The following is a 20,748-nucleotide window of genomic DNA, read 5'->3' as shown; positions in this document are numbered from 1 at the left end:
AGGAGACAAAATATTTGTGCCCTGAGCTATGCAACCAAGACGTGTCTGTAAGCAAATTAGTTGACGTGTGTGTGGATGTCTGTGCCTCCCTCTGGACAAGCAGCCTTGAACTCAGGTAAGGACTAATGAGTTTAGCATCTCCCCTCCTGCTGTTTGCTACTCGTAAATAAGCACTGTGTTTGAAAAATAACTAAAGCACACATAAAGATTTGAACCACTCCTGAGGGACAAATTGTTTGCGTAGACAGAGCCACATGTTGTTGGTATAATGCTCGCTTCCGTGTTTAATATGAGCACTTTTTCACTCTAAGAACTGAAACAAAGCAGCAAAATTATCAAGAGTTCTCCGCGAAACAATAAAACAATCAGTTTCCCTAAAAGCTATGGCTTCTATCCTCCAGGACTCCCCATACCTAATAAAGAAAAAAATGGGAGTGGATTTAAGTCGCATAATCTTTTGTAATTTAGCAGCCATAGACACTTAACACCAACCTTATTTTCTAAGGCTTTTCTTTAAAGTCATGAAAGACTTTAAAGTAAGACTGTAAGACTCGACTTAGAGGGAAATTTAGAAGAACTGGGAAGCTTGTGGCTGTTCTCAGTGGACACACGTGATAGCTGTTTAAACACCGAGCACTCTCTCCTTAAACGTATTGATGCTGTTTCACGTTTTTGTGATTAAAGATTGTTTGCCAAACCAAATGAAAAAGAAGAGACCCAGATGATGCGTTAAGAGCTGGGAGTGACATGATTCCCAATTTGCATGTGTTCCAGTAGTAAAGTCAGCAGCATGCTCATGGATAGAGCCTGGTCGGTGCTCTGCGTACGGCCTATTTAGCAACTCACAAATACATAATCTTACCAGTGTAGATGTGTGGATTTTATTGACAGTTAGATGCAGTCCTACGCCACAAAAAGAGATCAAAGCTAACAAAATAACCAAGCTTATGTTCTCTATGCTGTGGACCCATCTTACTGTATATGGCACAGAAGCTTTTGAGATATTTTATGATATGATAATGATACTGCTAAGCAATGTAAAATAATACATACAAACTCAAAAATGCTCTGAATCACACAGGGTTAAGGTTAACACGTCTGGTTAAAAGTAGAGAGGGTGTATGCCTCCCACCTCCTAACTGGGAGCTGGTTCCTGAAATCTGAAGGTGCTGCTTCCCATTTTACTTTTTGGCCTTAGCCCTGATTTTTCTGCCTGTGTTCAGACAGCAGTACCTTGCGAATGCTTTCTGTTACCATGACACATTGATAATAATATCCCCAGTAAAGATGACCTTTTCTTCTTTCTGAAACCTTTTGAATTTTGTCTCTAGCACAAAAAATAACAAAGTTACTGTCATTTAAAGAGCATGTGTAAATTGGCCAATGGGGGGAGAAAAAGTTAGGAACTATTTATTAATGTTTATTTATTAATGTTTAGATGCACTGGCACCATCTTAGATTATAAGTCAGGGTTGGAGGCACTCCAAGTGTTCCACCTGGGAACTTCAGATAGAATGAAGAGGCAGAGGAATGTGCTCAAGCTCAGGTCTGAAAAAGTGTTGGTTTCAGAAAGCCACCATGCCGTAGCTCTAATACATCCATAACCCATCCATCCATCTTCATCCGCTTTATCCGAGGCCGGGTCGCGGGGGCAGCAGCCTAAGCAAAGAGGCCCAGACCTCCCTCTCCCCAGCCACCTCCTCCAGCTTATCCGGGGGAATACCATTGCAGAGGCATGTCAACCAGGACAGCCCTACAACGTCCAGAGCCTTCAGGAACTCGGGGGCGGACCCCATCAACACCAGGGGCTCTGCCACCAAGGAGTTGTTTAACTGCCTCAGTGACCTCGCCCCTGGAAATTGGCGGATCATTCCCCTCATCCCCAGACTCTGCTTCCTCCTCGGAAGACGTGTCAGTGGGATTAAGGAGGTCCTCGAAGTATTCCTTCCACCGCCTGACAATTTTCTCAGTCGACGTCAGCAGCGCTCCGCCAGCACTATACACAGTGCAGGTAGAGCACCGCTTTCCCCTCCTGAGACGCCTGACGGTTTGCCAGAATCTCTTCGAGGCAGTCCGAAAGTCTTTTTCCATGGCCTCTCCGAACTCCTCCCACACCCGAGTTTTTGCTTCAGCCACTGCCCGAGCCGCATTCCGCTTGGCCTGTCGATACCTGTCGGCTGCCTCCGGAGTCCCACAGGCTAACCAAGCCCGATAGGACTCCTTCTTCAGCCTGGTGGCTCCCTTCACCTCTGGTGTCCACCATTTGGTTCGGGGATTACCACCACGGCAGGCACCAACCACCTTGCGGCCGCAGCTCAATGCAGCACCTTCGGCAATGGAGACGCTGAACATGGTCCATTCGGACTCAATGTCCCCAGTCTCCCTCGGAATGCTGTTGAAGCTCTGCCGGAGGTGTGCGTTGAAGATCTCGCGGACTGGGGCCTGTGCTAGACGTTCCCAGCACACCCTCACTACGCATTTAGGTGCACCAGGTCTGTCCAGCGTCCTCCCCCGCCACCTTATCCAACTCACCACCAGGTGGTGATCAGTTGACAGCTCAGCCCCTCTCTTTACCCGAGTGTCCAGAACATATGGTTGCAGGTCTGGTGATACGATTACAAAATCGATCATCGACCTACGGCCTAGAGCGTCCTGGTGCCACGTGCACTTATGGACACTCTTATGTTCGAACAGGGTGTTCGTTATGGCCAAACTGTGATTAGCACAGAAGTCCAATAACAAAGCACCGCTCGGGTTCAGATCAGGGAGGCCGTTCCTCCCAATCACCCCCCTCCAGGTCTCGCTGTCGTTACCCACGTGAGCATTGAACATTGAAGTCTCCCAGCAGGACAACAGAGTCTCAAGGTGGAGCACCCTCCAGCACCCCCCACTCCCCCCCCAGGGACTCTAAGAAGGCTGGGTACTCTGAACTGCCACTCGGCGCATAAGCGCAGATGACAGTCAGGACCCGTTCCCCGACCCTAAGGCACAGGGAACAAACCCTCTCGTCCACCGGGAAAAATCCCAACGTACCGGCAGCAAGCCGAGGGGATATTAGAATACCCACTCCAGCCAGCCGCCTCTCACCAGGGGCAACTCCAGACTGAGACAGAGTCCAGCCCCTCTCCAGGAGACTGGTTCCAGAGCCCAAGCCATGCGTAGAGGTGAGCCCGACTATATCTAGCCGGTACCTCTCAACCTCACGCACTAACTCAGGCTCCTTCCCCACCAGAGAGGTGACATTCCATGTCCCTATTGCCAGTCTTGGCAGCCGGGGGTCAGTCCGCCAGGGCCTCCGCTCCTGGCCGCCACCTGGCACACAATGCACCCGACCCCTATGGCGCCTCCTGCGGGTGGTGGGCCTGCGGGAGGATGGGCCCATGTCTCCTCTTCGGGCTGTGTCCGACCAGGCCCCATGGACTAAGGCCCGGCCACCAGACGCTCGCCCTCGGGCACCCTCCCCGGGCCTGGCTCCAGGGCGGGGCCCCGGTAACCCTATCCCGGGCAGGGTAAACTGTTCCCTCGATATCCTTTTCATAAGGGTCTTCTGAATCGCTCTTTGTCTGGTCCATAACATGCAATATAATCCAAATGCACTCTTTCTCTCCCTCTGTCATCCACATCTATCTCTAACCTGGCCAGAGTGACCATTATAGGTCAGTTCCATCAGAGTGATGCGTCACACCCAGCTGCTTTTAAACCAAAGGCCGCTGCTCTGTAGTAAAATGTGGCTTGACCTGAATTATCATCACCATTCACGCCCTCTCTTGTTGTGGCTTGTAGTCACCGCTGGACTGGATCTCTCACCTCCCCTCACCAACACTCCCCCCCCCCCCCCTCCACTCCCCACCCCAGCCCCGGGCAGTGGGCACCTAGACATTCTTGACATTTTGCAAAGGTTGAAAGACAAAGAACCTTTGTCTCCTAATAAGGCCACGGTCTATACCCCACCTGAATAAAAACACTGGGAGAGCAAGAGCTCTGTGTGGGTGCGTGCGTGTGTGTGTGTGTGTGTGTGTGTGTGTGTGTGTGTGTGTGTGTGGGGAAGCTTGTGTTTAGGTTGAGAGGTGTGCATGTGACAGTTGGGGGCATGGAGGTATGGCGTACAGGAACACTGACGGTAGTGTGAGAATGTAAATGAGCACTAATAATGGGTAGGCACATCAGAAAGAGGAGAGCCGCAGGTAGAAAACAAATGAAGGAGTGTGTGTGTGTTTGTGTGCGTGTAGGAGGAGGAGGATAGTTAGGGTTCAGCCTGACACTGTGTAAAGGACAGTAAAAGCATTGTTACGATCAGATCCCTATACACAGGTTGATAGTGTTAACCGTTTGGCTTCAGAGGCTAATGCCTGCTGTAAGCTGTGAGAAACACAGCAGTGCACCCCGACGCTTCGCCTGCAGTCACACAGACAGACTCAAGACAGGTTGTTGCTCTTGAAGAGAGCGAATTTCTCCATCACTGCAGGAACTTGAAGCGGAACTCACAACAGCCAAGGTCCTTCTGGTCTCATCTCTCTCTTGCTCTCCCTCTCATCCATCCATCACACCCCCTCAGCTCTACATCTCACCTCTCTTACCACCTCCCTTGATCTCTCCTGCAGTTTATTCCTCCACGCTTTTCTCTGAAAATCTTGCTCCTAAACAGCTGAAGCAAGAGAGAGAAACATAGTGTTGCAGCAAGAGTAAGCAAGGACAGAAGTGGGATGAAACAACAGGTTTAAAAAGTCAACCTTGTTTGGTTTAGTCATTTATTGTTCGCCACTCTGCTTTTGTCACTTTGAGTTATTTCTCTCATCCACTCTCCGTACAGTTGTGGTCCGGTGTTATGCAATGTCCCTGCACTGTTGTACTCACTGTTTTCAAGGTACTGCAATTTTGTGGCGACACAGAACTAAAAGTGAGAACACAATACTTTTTTTTTTGTTCCTGTACTTTTTTCCCTTAACATTACATAAGCAAAAGGTAAAAATATCTGGACCTGTCTTTAGAAGCAGATGGTGTGGTTGTGACATCAGCCTCGTTAAAGGCAGCTATAACGAGGAAGAGCCAAGGGTTGTTGTGAAAAGTACACCGCCTTAAGTTCAGCTTCCACTGCTAACAAGGAGAAGAAATGCTCAGTGTCTGTGTGAAATGTGCTATGAAACAGAACAAAAGTATGTGTGGAAAGACAAAAAAAAAATCTTTTAATTCTTTCCGGATAATGCTGCCTGTCTTTGCCCCCCACCTCCTGTTTCTCTGCTTGTATTCTGTCACTCACTGGAATGTGGGCAGATATGGGATAATAGTCAGACTTTCAGATTAATTCTGTTAGCAACTCAGGAGCCAATGTTAACCACGTGGTTATTGTTTTACCCATGAGCCCGTTGTCTTGGAAACGTTGCATAAGAGGGAGTGGGAAATCAGAATGCCCCTTGCTGATTGGGAGACAAGGTGGCAGATCTCTCTTTCTCTCGCCTCGTCTTCCCTTTATCTCCGTCTTGTTTTGCTTCCTTTTTCTTTTTTCCCCCCTCTACTCAGCACCATATGTGTCCAAGCAGCGGCAGTCCAGCTGCACCCCTTGTGGCACATGTTGAATGGAGATTCGTATGCAGCACCTCCCAATGAAGCTGAATGCAATCTAGGGGTCCTCCCACAGGATGTTTTTAGCATCAAATACTTCATTTCCTGCAAGTCGGGGGGATTTTTATGCACACGTTTTTGCTATTTCTGCATCAGCATTATTTCTGCATTGTGATGTACAAGACAACACAACACACAAAAAAAACAAAATTAGGCACCAGGTGACAATAATTGGAATATGAAGCAGGCAGGCTCTCAGGCGTTCTGCACCGCTGTAGATCTTTTCCAGTTTAATGTTATCGTTCCTGATGCACACAAGCAGGCTTTTCTTTTCTGTTTTCTTTTGTGGGTGTTTTTTCGGTTTATTTGTTTTGTTTTTGTTTGTTTGTTTTTTACTCTAAGTGTGCACATGGCATCTAATCATGTAGGCATTTTGATTAATTTAGACAATCCCTAAGCTTTAATAGCTTATGCTCGCATCATGAAGACTTCTGTTAATTTCTGCTCGAAAATGAAAATTCAAAACATGCCACTTGTATGTTTTTGGGTACATATTTTGGGACTCATGCAGCAAACGTTTCAAGTATGCTACTGAAGCTGACAGAAAGCTATCTTAAGACTGGTTAGTAAGCTTCCTGATTGAGCAGAATGGACAAGATTAGAAATGAGAATATAAGAGGGACAGCTCAGGTTGAGGGGTTTGGAGACAAACTTAGAGAGGCGAGGATGAGATGGTTTGGACATTTGCAGAGGAGGAATAGTGGGTATACTGGACAAAGGATGCTGAATATGGAGCTGCCAGACAGGAGAGAAAAGACCACAAAGGAGATTCATTGATGTAGTTAAGGAGGGCATAGAGAGGGATGGCGTGACAGAGGAGGATGCTGGAGATGGAGGCAGATGGCGACTGCTGAAGTTAGCTGTCCAAAGAAGGAGAAGTTAGCAAAGTACGCTTCTCCAAGTAAACGGAAAAATGTAACCTGGTGGTTTAGAAATTAGCTTTGACACAAGAAAAATGTCTTCATCTTTTCCCCTTCTGGTTTCATCAAGCTGCTGGCGTGCACACAGAACCAGAGCTTTACCATGTATGGCGGGGGTGCTTACACTTGTCTCAAAGTAACTATATGAGTGCAAAATTCACATTATATTTTGTTTGTAAGGAAAAATAAGACCTGCCCCTATTGGTAACATTATGGAGACATCTGCATTTCCCCCCTTTTTAACTGATGGTAACAAATGCATGTTCTGAATATGAATAAAGATGTCTATGCCTGTGTCTACAGTCACAAACTGTACAGCTATTACAGTTTCTCAACCATGCAGCCCAGTTTCAACTAAATTAAAGTGCCTGTTGGCACAATGATTTATTGCCCAATTGGAAATGTTTGTCCACAGAGCGCTCACACACACACACACACACACACACACACACACACACACACACACACACACACACCTGTAAACACTCTCTCTTACGCACACACGCCACTCTTTGAGTTGTGCTATGTGTCATCCTTGGCTGTGGGAGGCCTTGGCTGGAGTCAGTGAGAATAGCGCTTTGTTGAATCCACTGAGACCACATGTTCCAGACTGCACGGCTTGGCCTTCCATGGCTTCCTTACGAGCAAGGCTGCGCGATGCTCGCATATACGAGGAGGATGAAAGAGAAAAGGAGACCGGGGTTGGGTTGTGTGAAGAAGGACAGCGCGTTAGGGAAGGATGGCCTTGGCTCTGGAGACAGGACAGTTTATCTTCTGTAGCCTCACTGAGTCTGCCTCACTTAAAATGGAGGAAGAAAGATGATCAGATCTGACATTTCAAACTTAATAAAAGCTTTCTTCTTCTTCTTTTTTTTTTGAGGCAGGATTGGAGTTTATCCAAAAAGACTCAAAACACAGCGCTTAGCCCGACATACCTGGATGTAATTAGCGATCTGAACAAATCAGGGCTGCTTTATGTTGCATCTTCTTTGACAGCATAACCTTAAATTCAGTTTCTGGTGCGATTTGCATTTTTTTCGAGCATATAGCAAGCCAAGAAGAGTGCAGGGTGGGCAACCCCTTGTGTAAGGGAGCTGTCTTAATCCATGTGTTTAGCAAGCACCATCTGTTCCTTTTATTCAGATGGGAGTAGAAATATTTGGTTGATTAGGAAAGGATCTGTGAAGGATAGCTGCACCGTTACCACCAGCTACAAGGGACGCACATGCTCGAGTCTATCAACTGGTGTCTTGGAAAGGAAATGAGAGACAGACATACAGACATCAACATGCGAGTGCACAGATAAGTACACGTGCATATGGATGTGAACACGAACAGCACACAGACAGTAAGCATATTGTGTTTACAAAAGTGTAGCAGGCAGAAGCAGGCACACACCAGCTGAGCTGAGCAGATTTTAAGGAGTGTACATACAGTACTGTGCAAAAGTCTTGAACCACCCCCTCATTTCTTTATATTTTGCTTCCAAGGAGCCAGACTTTCTTGTATTTTTTAAAAGTGGTCTTGACCAATAATTCTCCAGGCTTTAAGAAGGACAAATGCTGCTTTTTCACTCATTTTCAGTCCAGTCCTTGTACTTGACCATTTTTATGTTGGGGAAACCTGCAGTCAGCTAAGACTGAAGAAGTCACTTGGATGAGTCATGAAACGTTTCTCCCGCTGAAAATGTGACATCCAGATAAACAGAATCGACTTCATGGGATGTCCTTATCTGGATGATTGAGCGTGAATCAAGACGTTTTCAGGGGATTTTTTTTTCTTTGTTTGTTTTCTAGTCGCATAACACATAGCACAAAAAATGCAACTAACTCAAGGGATGAATCAGTGTCTACACATAACTGACATCTTAGCCAAGAACCTGTTTTAAATTGTATTTTTGGACCCTTTGTGACAAGCAGCCTGCTGCAAAAGAATTTAATTCAGTTTCTTAGTTTAACCTAAAAAAATGCTGGACATGACAGTTTAACGGGCATAAAATTGGATTTTTGGAGCAAAAAAAAGCAAACAAGTTAACCTGACTCAACTCAGGATGGTGTGCAGTGTGCCATTCAAAATTTTAAGGAAACTGGGCGAAGTGAAGAAGAGGTGGCAGGCATAAAAATCTATCTACAGCAGATGAAAAGTGTCTAAAAATTTTTTAGCAAAGACATTGCACAAGACCTGAGAGATCCATCTGGCTCTTCACCTTATCCAGCTGCTGTTCACTGAAGACTCATCAGAAATGTTCACAGTCTTGGGAAGGGAACATCTTGTCAAAATTGATGGAATTATAAAATACAAAAAAGGATGTGATTGGCAACTGCATCATTTTTCAGCATGACAATAATCCCAAATACACTGCCAACACAGTAAAAGCATAGCTGGATAGAAAAGCACACAATGGACCACTATCAGTCATGTATTGGCCTCCACAGAGCCTGAAGGTTGAAGACTTTAATACTACTTAAAAATCTTCAAGACAGCGTTTCTAAGCGAGTTCGGACTATGTTGAAGAATAAAGTGGTCTTTGCAAATACTGACTTTCAAGCTCACTAGAATTGTACAAACTCTAATATTGCTGTTTATGTTGAAACACTGAAAGTGCTATTGTAGGACTGGAGTAGAGGCTTCTTTAAAAGGCTGTAAGCAAAATCAGCCAAAAAGCAAACCATGATGTATGTTAGTTTTTCACAACACCGTATTGATGTGCCTTCTGTTTCTAGGCGCAGATCTTGGTGGCCTGATGGATCTGGAGTCTCTGTACCGTGGTGTGGAGCAGAGCATCAACCACACGCGAGCAGGGCGAATGCGCAGACAGACCTCTGACAGAGCCTACAACATCGAGGTGCTGCTGGGCGTAGACGACTCAGTGGTCCAGTTTCACGGGAAGGAGCATGTTCAAAAGTACCTTCTCACACTTATGAACATTGTAAGTCGATAGCTAACAAAGGGGTAAACACACTAACAAAAGCAGACAGACAGAGGAGTGAATGAATATATGTCAGGTAAAATGATGCATGATTGAATTAGGCATTTCCCACATAAACGAACATCATCTGGGGTTAATTAAAGGACTGAAATCGGACATATTTCAAGCGTCACATTAATGTACACAGGTCATACAGAGATTTCCAGATGCCCCAAAATGAAATCATCAAATGGGGAAATTGTTTCATTTGAGCTGAATAGAAAGTAAGTCACACAGAGGTCAAAGAAAACGGGTAGCACACACCCACCAACTGAATGGGATTCAATTCCCTTCCTACATGTTCTCATCCAGCAATCAGCCGCGGGTAATCCTGTCTTCTCTATCTGAATATGATGAGATTTCATTTGTGCATGAGTGTGTGTGTGTAAGGTGAGCCCTCTCTGCTGAAGGAGCTCCTACATATCGTTTCATCAGGCTTTGTGTCATGTCATCACTCATTGTGAGTGTGTGTGTGCATAAGAGAGAAAAAGAAATAGAGAGAGAGAGAAAAGGAGAAAGAGAGATGCAAAAACAGCAGGTAGCATGCTTCAGGCCACAACAACACTTAGCATTTACACACCCAGGTGTTGTTACGTGTGTGTGTGTGTTTGTGTGCACATGTTTTTGTGTGTTGGTCCGACACTGAACACACTGCAGACTTTAATCTTTGCAAATGAAACCTGCGTTGAGCGTGCCGTTTGCATGCATTCGTAGATGTGCGTGCGTGCGCATCTGTTTTCTGTGTGCGCTCCTGTTTGCTTTTTGTTTTACCGCGACCCACCGCGCAAGGAACCAATCTCCGACTGTTATGCAGGTGCAACAAATCCTTCCACACCTCTTTGTCTAAGTTCAGCGCTTGAGAAAGAACAAGTGCCGCTGTGCTCTCTGCCTCCCCTTTTAGATATTTGTTAGACAATATAGGAGAAGGGAATGCGCAGCCCTGTCACAGCCCCCCTCTCATCTGTGGGGTAGAGAGAGAGAAACAGAGGGAGAAGGAGTATTTTAAACAGCGCATTCAGAATAAATTACTGACAGCCAGATAAACAGAAATAAATAAATAAGGTTTTGCCTCCCACGCGTGGCATCTGGGCGACTTTCTTCTTGAAAGTTTGCTTTGCTCACTTCAGGATGGGTGTGCTCTGTCTGATTCTCCCTCGCTCTTTCTTGCTTTCTCTATTTTTCCTTCCTCGCACTCTCCCAGGTTCCCAGCAGTGTTGCTCCTTGGTTTACTCCTCCCTGACTTGGGTAGTTTATGGCAAAAAATCCTCAATGGTGTGGGGGAAAAAAATCTCAGTATGATAGGAGTGAAAGCACGGGTTTATTGGAAGACATACTGGAGGTAAATTTATGATAAGCAGAGATATGTAGAGGATACTTCTTGCCAGAAATGCTAACTAATGGTAATTATAAGTAGGATTGGGAGTTATTGCATTAGTGTAGTGCTTAATACTGAGCAGTTAGTAAAAACAACTTGATGAGAGTTTTCATAAATTAATATTAGCTCCATATTGTCTTTATATTCGAGCTAAAACAGAGGCTGAAACTAAGAGCTGCTTTGAAACTATGCAAACCTCTACTTTCCTTAAACACGTGTTCGCTTTAAAACATTCAGTTCACCCAACAAAAGACATTTATTCACAACATCTGTTGTACAGCCACCTTTAAACGATAAGCAGCTCGCTTGTGTTTTAGTGCAAGAGGCTATTGTTTAAAATAACAGCGTTTTCTTTCTTTATTTTCTCTTAATTTTTTCTTTCTTTTTTCGTAGGAACTCATTTAAATTTTAGGCGATGGACTTCAAGTTCATAAAATCTGAATTGTTAGTTTTTAGTGTGAAGATACACTGCACGTTTCAGGAGACAATGCCCTGGTCATAAGAACAGGTGTCTTAACAACAAAACGGTCGTCAATTCGAGTCAAGCAGACCCTCTCATTCTTACAGATGCACAATCTAAAATGCTGGCAACACTGTGCCCAAGCATGAAACCTGAGTGCTTTCTCGACATCTCGGTATTAAATAATCGAGAATGCTATGCAAGAGTGCTTTTCTTCAGTTGAGGTTTTGCAAACATGTGACCTAACCATGTGCTGTTAACTTGTCTGCCATTTTGAAGGTTTGATGGCGATGGCAACAGTGTAGGGTCATGTGGCTAAAGCCTCAGTCACATAGGCCTAGAGATTGGTCTGCAACCATCTGAAAACCACCAGTTGAGAGAGAAAAATGAGTATTCTATGACCGGTTGTGATTGCTGGAGGTTGATGGTCACTGGCAAAATGCTTGGTAAAGTCCCAGTCACGCAGGCCTACAGACCAGTTAGTGATCCAGTGGGAACGACCTGTTACCAGGTGGTATTCCCCAACTAGTTGCTAGTATATTGCTGCATTTGCAGTTTAAATGGAAGTGGTGGACAAACATTGGTGCAGCTGCTCTCTGACTTATAAAGAAACCCTGAAAAGTGCAACGCAAACCAGAAATGGAAGGCTTGCCTTCAAAATAAAAGTTGGGATTTTGGCTATATGTCAGGCAAACCTTCTCCATTTTCATTTGCAACCAATGGCTAGTAGTTATATTTGTGGGCTAGCAAGTATTTGCAGACAAACAGAAAGACCTACAGGGAACTGCAGCAGTCTGTTAGCAACCAAAGCAGTCAATAGGAGCAGCACGTTCTTTGCAACCAGTTTCAATCAACCACAGCCAACAATGTCCAAAAACCACTGTCAACCAGTCAGGGAATACATGTTTTACCCTCATCACATGAGAAACCTCAACGCAGATATCCAGTTTTGTGAGCAAGAGGGGGAGAGCAGTTGAGTTGCTCCTTTCACAAGAGTACGGGTTAAAACCGATCAAAACTGAAAAACTCAAGCACATCAAGCCTAGAACACTAATTTGAGTGCTGGTCAGCAAGAGGACAGTCACACACAAGCACAGTGGAAGGCAACCACGCCTAGTGTGAGCATGATCTCAAAGACCAATTTGTGGGATTCTGTGGCATCTGGCAGCAACTTAGCAAATACCCCTTACTCCCCCAAACCTTTCTGAGATCTTCTTTGACCCAGTGCTTGGTTTGTCTGTTTAAATGTATCATTTAAAGCTAAAAGAATAAACATTAACTTATAGTGGTTATACAGGACACTAATTAAAACAAAATTATGTATAGACTACTATACTGCAATATCAATTTCTACTGAGAGATCCTCCTAAATCTTACACATTCCTCAGTTAGGTAAAGGTTAAGCAACTAAAATTTTGAAACATCTATGAAATTCACCCAATCATTGCCGCCTAGAAAAACACACACATTACTTTTAAAAGTGTAACACAAGTATATGTTTTACCAGGACATTTGGATGGTTTTACAGATGCAATACAACTCTGTAAGAACTTGCAGCTGCTGGCTTACACTTTGGAAATGATTTCTTCTTATTACTGTATCAATCACTCGCAGATATCTAAAACCTGCTAGATGCTCGTATGCAATATAATGCTTCACATTTGTTGCCAGTACGGCTGATACTGACTTTTTTTGTTCATTTTGGATGGTATAAAAATATGAGATTCTGAAGCGATATGCTCATTAAAGCCTTCAAACGTTCATATAGACTTTTGCATGCATGTATGCGTGAATGAATACATGTATGATGGACATTAGACTATACTGCATAAAATATGTATGTGGGGTAATCAGGTTGTTAGCTTTTAACTGTTGCAAATCTGCAACGCCTGCCTTGAGAGGGTTAACACAAGGAAGGTTCTAGGTGTCCACAGACATGCCTGAGGGTTAACTGGTAATTCTAAATTGGTCTTACATGTGGAGTCTAGTCTCTCTGTGTTAGCTGTGATAGTCTTGCACCCTTTTCATCCTCTATACATTAAAAAAATTACGAGAATGGATGAATAAATAGTTGAATGCATGGGTTATGGCCAAATGTTGAAAGCTGGGAACTGCTTTGCCTTTGTTATTTAGTAAAAGTATCAAGAGTCTGTTATTTGTTTGTATTTGTATCAAAACTATAGCTGAGGACCATTTTTTGTATCAACCCACCCATACATTGCTTTTTGTGGGACAAACAAAGTGAGTGTAGTGAGGAATATTCAGTTCCAGAATAGGTCCAGGGAACAAGTGAGTGTAAAAGTAGGCAGATGGGGTAGAGGGCTCAGATAAGGACACTGAGGGTAACAATTGTAACAGTGAGGACGATGCACAGACAAGACTTAAATAGGGCATTGGACGTTAAACATTCCCAATACTGACTGCAGAACTACAGTATGAGGGTACACATGTCTGTGAAGGTTCTCAGTCATCCAGGTCATCGTAGTCTAAGGAGCTTGGAAAGAAGTCCAGACGCTTTTCTTTCCAAGCTCCTTAGAGTACACATGGCTAGCTTCTCTAGCACAGACTGTGGTGTAGCTTTCACTCCAGTGCTTTGTTCGACAGTGCATATCATCAACCATGCAGCACTTCAAGTCTTCAAGGTAGTACATCCGCTAATCATAAATAATGACAGTCAGAGCGGTGAATCAATGAGCTTATTGCAATATTAAGCAATTACTTAATATCACAATGAATGTGTTGTGCTGTGGCACTGGTACGGTAATCTTCTTGCGGCAGTGGTGATACACTTTGTTGCCAACGGTGATTTGTCTATATGCCTTTTCCTCTCACCCATTAAGGGAGACCTTTGCAGAGGTGCTACAAAGTCTTAATTACACTCTCCAAAATAGTCTGCTAATGGAGGTGCGTATGTGTGTGTGTGCAAACATGCATGTGCATATATAATTTTGATGAGGCACGCTGATGCTGATGCGCGTTTCGTCTACAGTTTTATGCCTCCACTATGATAAAGATCCTGTCTATAAGAGCTGTCTGGAAAGTGGTGCAGATCTTTCACTTTTGTCTTTACCAAAGCTCCTAGAGGCAGTGAAAACTCATATTAATAGGTGGCAGGAAGAGCTGGGAAAGGAGATGTAGTCCAGGTAATAATAGACACCTTGTTAGCGAGAAGTGTCACAAATGTGTAAGGAGCATTGTGAGACTGAGAACTCAAATCCTGGGTTTCAGTTTTTAAATATTCCCATGTGTGTCGATGAAAAAAGATGTAGCGAAGCTGTCTAAAGCCTTATCTAATTTATGTAGCACTTCAGCCAAATTTTATTTGATGACTCAGTTCTGTCTCATCAGCAGCTGAGAATGTTTTTAAGGCATATTTCCAAAATGTATCTCTGTAAAATCGTACCGCCTAATAAGTGAAATCCATTTTCCAAGATGAGCTTCTTTAAACACATGAAATTCGAGTACGAAGCACTGCAAAAATACTGGCTTAAATGTATTAAAGTCCTTATGAAGGCATTCGTAGTCTGTCATTGTAACACTAAATGCAGGTGTGAACCTGTGAATGAGGTGACAGCAGTTGAACAAACATGCAAGTTAGGGTTAGGGTTAAGTTTTGGTTTTGTTTTACATGAGTTGTTTGTACACATAAATAAAACTGGCCTATATTCCCAATTATGATGAGCACAAACAAACAAATCAACACAATTAATTTGAATTTGAAATATGTACTGCTGTAATTTTTGATGATTAAGTTTGGTCATGCCTTCACACTTATTCTTGTGCTCCTTTCATTTTAGTGTCATCTCTCGCTGCAGTAAATATGTGATAGTGATGACTTTGTGCATTGTTGACCTCTGAGCCTGTAGTAGTTAATACACAAGCTGTCTTGGATTTGCATGTATAGGCTTGGTTATAAGGAATGACACCTAGTGTGGCCCTTTCAGAATGTCAGAAGACAGCGAGCGGCACAGGGACCGTGCGTGTGAGTGGATAAGCGTATCTCGGCAAATATGTGGGAGTGTTTTGGATTACGGTCTGCTGTGCCATATCTGTCCTCCAGCCTTTACCATCTGTGAGATAAGTGTGTAAGAGGACACATAAAGCCAAAGTTGGCACCGAAAGGACACTACACTGCCCCTGTGCATGTGTGCATGCATGTCTCATTAGAGCATCAGGGTCGCCTGGAAGTCAACTTCCCCTAATTGGCATAACAGTTGTCAAGGAAACAGGCTGGAGATCAGGCCCAGGGAAAAGTGACCAAAGTGTTTATGTCCATCTTAAACAAACACAGCGCACAACCTGCAGAGTACATATGTCACCCCCAGGCATATGCTTCAACCTGCAAAGATAACAAGGGACTGACACATATATTCTCAAATGAGCAGAATTACCAGTAAGTAAACACACACAGGAAAACAGAAAGGAGGAAAGATGAAAACTGCAGTGGCACACATTTAGTCTCTCTGTGTCACCCTCTCTCTCACACAAACACACACACACACTCACACACCATCTGAGACTGGGTTAAGCAGAGACAACAACAAACCTGTGTAGTGTAACCGTACTCAAGGTCGCCCGAAGAGAACTTTTCCTCGTCTTCCCACTGTGTCCCACATTGCATTCTTTCCATCTATTCAGAATCCAGCAATAAATAGAGAGAGAATTTACTTACGCGTTAGTATTATTGAAATCGGATGCTATTTTGTACTTAAATTAGACCTTATACCATCATTACATTTGTCTGGTAGAACACATTTACAGCATACGATGCCTTGTTTTGAATTAAACAACGCATCACCTTATAATGGTGAGAGATTTAGCTCAAGTTGCTGTGCTGTTTTTCATATTGAAGCATGTTCTGTTCCTTCTGTTACTTACCTTTAGTCGTAATTCAGTATTTTCCCATATTGTCACTCTGGTTCCACTATTTCCTTGGCTGGGTACTAAGTCTAACACAGAGTAAATCATGGCGACTGGTTTAGCTGAAGGATAAATGTAATTATATCACGATAAACATCCTGAGATGTATCACTTTATTTTAAAGCCGGAAACTGAAGGGAATAATTCTGGAAATGCATATGGAAATGCTTGGAAATGCATCAAGATAATCTTACATAACCAAAGTAACTTTTAACAGTAACAGAATTGACTCACATAGTTTCAAAGTACAAGAACTGCTGCTTGCTAGCCATGTTTCCCACACACACGACATGCTAGTGATGCTAGCATAAGTCTATGGCATTTTATATTGTGGCTGTTAGCTTAATGGCTAGCTGATTTTTCTGTTACACAACTCCTAAAAATATACTGTCTCACTCACCACTGAGCACGTTCTGGACAACAAACAATACAGAACAATAGGGATGGGTATTGATAAGATTCTCACGATTCCGATTCCATTTTTGATTCTGTTTAACGATTCGATTCTTTATCGATTCTCTTATCGATTCTTATTTTTAAAAAAGGAGAACACTAATTAGCTTAGAACTTTGTTTTATATCTTCTCTTTGAACAAGAAAAAAAATTGTAAATGTAAAATAATAAAATAAATATTCTTCTGTAGCAATAACAAAGTATAACATAAATTATTCTGTAGCAATTACACAAGAATATCCAGTAATGTCCCTGCCTACAATTAAACACATTCACTTACTGAAAATTGGGGGCATCTGCTGTGGCAAATGGGTGCAAGCCTTTTACCACAAACTTGGCCTGAAAGGAGACGCTACCGGTAGACTGCAGCGAGAACTGCCATCATCTGAGCCAGCCAGGGAATCAAAAATGCCAAACAATTCTAAGGAATTGAAACAGTGGGAAAAAAAGAACCGGATTTCGATACCCATCCCTACAGCACAATCACTTTTAGCCTCAACACATGTGCTCGACTCACACAAATGGCGCAGATATCTAAGAATGATGTTCAGCTTTGAAAAGCATGTTGGCTCACCTATGCTTGCTTGTTTTCAATGATCTGCAGAGCAATGCCCATTTTAAATATATTGTAATTTAATGTGAAATAGAGATAGATAGTTATACATGCATTTATTTCGTCAAGACTTTATTATTATTATTCATTGTATCTTTTCTTGAGCAAATCATCCCTGGATTGCTTACAACTGAACCCTAATGCTGCTATGAGGCTTATCACCAGGTCCCCTAAAAGTTCCATATAATACTCATTCTGTATTCCTTACTGCCATAAAGTTTAGGGTTCAATTTAAACTTTTGGTGATCAATTTCACATCCTTCCACAGTCAGGTGCTTCGATATATAGATAAGGTAATACATCAATACGTAACGTCTAGATCTCTGAGGTTTTCTGATCAGTCCTTGTTGGCTGTACCTAGATCTAGGTTTAAAACAAAAGGCGACTGTAAGATTCCGGCCATCAAGCTGACCTAAGATCTGTGGACACTTTTGATATCTTTAAAAAGAAACTTAAGATCCACTTGTGCAGACTAGCCTTTATTTAGTTCTATCATTTTATACCCTTTTAATTGTTGTATCTTGTTCAGTATTGAAAAGCAATTTGTGACTTTTGTTCTTGAAAACCTCTCTCTCTATATAAACCTTAGTTACTTATGTATTTTTGATGCTGTAACATGAACACAGTGGTGACTGCAGTGGGGCAGCAGTAGGGACTCATAGAAAAACAACACAGGTCATCTAATTCATGTATCTCTCAGTTAACCAAAAATGTTTATTTGAATTATTAGAACATCAAACATTAGTTTTTACTATTTTTCTAGCTGGGCTACACTCTGTTGGTGGTCTTGCTACTTTACTAGTGAAAGCCAATTTTTGCTGGTAGGTGAATTCACAAAATACACATCCAGCACTTTTAGTAGTGCTCAGTTCCCTATGATCAAATCACCAAGTATTACCTTCTTGTCTATAAGCAATGCTCTGTCTCCATTCCCACTTAAAGGTCAAACAAAAATTTGCAGTCAGTTTCTCAGATTAATTACAGCCTGCATTATTTTCACTTACCACCGATGCTTTCAACATGTGATTTTCTTCATGCAAAATACTTCTTGCACTGAAAGCTGCTGATGTTACCATAATAACATTTCCCTCCATTAGAAAGTTACTTCAGACTGCTGGCAGCTAACAGATGTCCCAGATGACATAAATGCAACAGTGAAAGCCAAACATGACTTTATTTTGAGGTTTCAGAACATGTTGTAAAGCTCTTACTGCTTTAGGTAGCAGACATGCTTGTGCTTTGACGTGATGAAGTAAATAAATTCCAGACAGTTTGTGGATAACAAGTTGCTAGTCAGACTTCAAGAATGAGGCCGCTGGATTTTTCCGAACAAGATGCTGGAATTTCCAACTTTACTCTCCATATGTAAAAAAAAAAAAAAGAAAAAAGGAAAAGCATTAGCTCACTCATGGATTCTCCTTCTTTTTTTCCCTTAAAAAGATAAAAAAATCTTCTCACACAACTCTACGTAAAAATGCTTTCCAAGCTTTTCCTCTTTTCTTCCCTTAAACCTTTGCTGCTTCTCCCCTCTACGCTCAGCTTCTGGTCTTCTTTCCGTCTGCCTCACTGTCTCTATTCATAGCATTCCTTAACTCTTTCACATAGCTTTCGCTCGCTGGATGTGTCTACAGTTTTGTTCCTAGTCTCTCTCTCTTTCCGTGTGTGTGTGTGTGTGTGTGCGTGCGTGCGTGCGTGCGTGCGTGCGTGCATGCATTTGTGTGTGTTTCTCCTTCTCCACAGCATGTCCATCAGCCATCTCATTATGGCTGTCTGTTTTTACATCCCTTTGCCTCATTAGGCACCACGCACAGCCACTGAGGACAGCAGGTCTCAACTCCAGTGCCAATTTACCTCTCTCTCGGTGGCTTTGTGTATGTGTGTGTGTGAGAGAGAGAGACAGAAGAGAGCTTTCTGCATCTACTTTGCCACAGATTACCTTGTTTTCTTGTATTATGGCTCTTCCCATCCTTTGCATCTTTCTCATCTGTCGTCCATCCATGGTCATGGGATACTGAGTTCCCTAACCAGCCTCTACATGCTTTACCCATCCCTTCTAAATTTCGACTCACTCTCCTCTATCTTTTTGTTGAGCTCCTGTTATAAAAAGTCATATCTTTATTAGTTATTTATTTATTTTGTTTGTTTCACTCTTTAGTTAATAAATATATCCTTTTTACAACTTTCTAATGAAGCACTTTTTATATCAGCTTTGTAATCTATAATTACCCATCCATCCGAGTGCGAGCTGGAGCCTATCCCATCTGTCACAGGGCAAGAGGCGGGATACACCCAGAGTCGTAGGTCTATTGTAGGCCCAACATAAAAAGACATAGACCCATTCATGGTCACATTCACACCATAGCCTAACATGCATGTCTTTGTGGGTGAAAGCTGGAGAGTCTGGAAAGAAACCACAGAGAAAGAGGGAGACTGTACAAACCCCAGAGTAGGTTTAAACTAAAACCCCTCTTGTTGTGTGCCATCATTGAGGACCACTATAACACTGTGCTGTCACATAATTGTCACTTGTAGCTTATGACTTGTAGGTCATAGGAGACTTCATAAATTAATTAAGACTGCATAAGAACATAAGCATGTGTAGCGGTTAAAAACAACAGATTTTAGGCGTTAATTCTCTTTCACTTACTTCTACTTTTCCAAAATATCTACAGGTCATCTAGATCAAAACCCTGTTATAAAGCAGAAGGTAAAAATACAGTGGCTTGCAAAAGTATTTGGTCCCCTTGAACTTTTCCACATTTTGTCACATTACAGCCACAAACATGAATCATTTTATTGGAATTCCACGTGAAAGACCAACACAAAGTGGTGTACACGTGAGAAGCGGAACAAAAACCATACATGATTTCAAACATTTTTTACAAATAAATAACTGCAAAGTGGGGTGTGCGTAATTATTCAGCCCCCTGAGTCAATACTTTGTAGAACCACCTTTTGCTGCAATTGGAATCATGGATGTTTTTCGTTCCAGTTCTCACATGTACACCACTTTGTATTGGTCTTTCACGTGGAATTCCAATAAACTTGATTCATGTTTGTGGCTGTAATGTGACAAAATGTGGAAAAGTTCAGGGGGGCCGAATACTTTTGCAAGCCACTATATGCTCTTTGGAGGCACAAACCACTTTCCAAATGTAAGTAAAATGTAAATAACGCAGAACTGATGTCTGCAGCATGTTTAGAAAAATTGGGGCATGGGCAGCAAAATACCTGGTGGAACATCTCACAACTATTTAGCAACTTGATGGGTTAAAAGAGAGATAGAGAGGCAGAGAGTCTTCCCATCCCAGAGAGGGAGAGTCTTGCAAATTAAGGATGATGAGGGCTTCACTGCTGTGTGAAACATGGCATTTATATGTAATTTTGCTTCTGTACACCACCACAGCAGACTTTAAAGTA

General features: G+C 42.8%; 1 protein-coding gene across 5 annotated transcripts in view; it reads left to right on the top strand.

The window, feature by feature from the left end:
- Positions 1–20,748, top strand: part of LOC113036107 (A disintegrin and metalloproteinase with thrombospondin motifs 2-like) — a 138,968-nt gene that overhangs the window by 94,387 nt on the left and 23,833 nt on the right. For all 5 annotated transcript variants that reach the window (XM_026192209.1, XM_026192201.1, XM_026192216.1 and 2 more), the window contains one exon: positions 9,263–9,468. In XM_026192209.1, coding sequence (XP_026047994.1) covers positions 9,263–9,468 — 206 coding nt within the window. The remainder of the gene's footprint in view (positions 1–9,262; positions 9,469–20,748) is intronic.

This window comes from Astatotilapia calliptera, chromosome 2 (genome assembly GCF_900246225.1).
Source record: "Astatotilapia calliptera chromosome 2, fAstCal1.2, whole genome shotgun sequence".
NCBI classification, from domain to species: Eukaryota; Metazoa; Chordata; class Actinopteri; order Cichliformes; family Cichlidae; genus Astatotilapia; species Astatotilapia calliptera.
The sequence above is the reverse complement of the archived record's forward strand: the minus strand, read 5'-3'. Positions and strand labels throughout refer to the sequence as shown.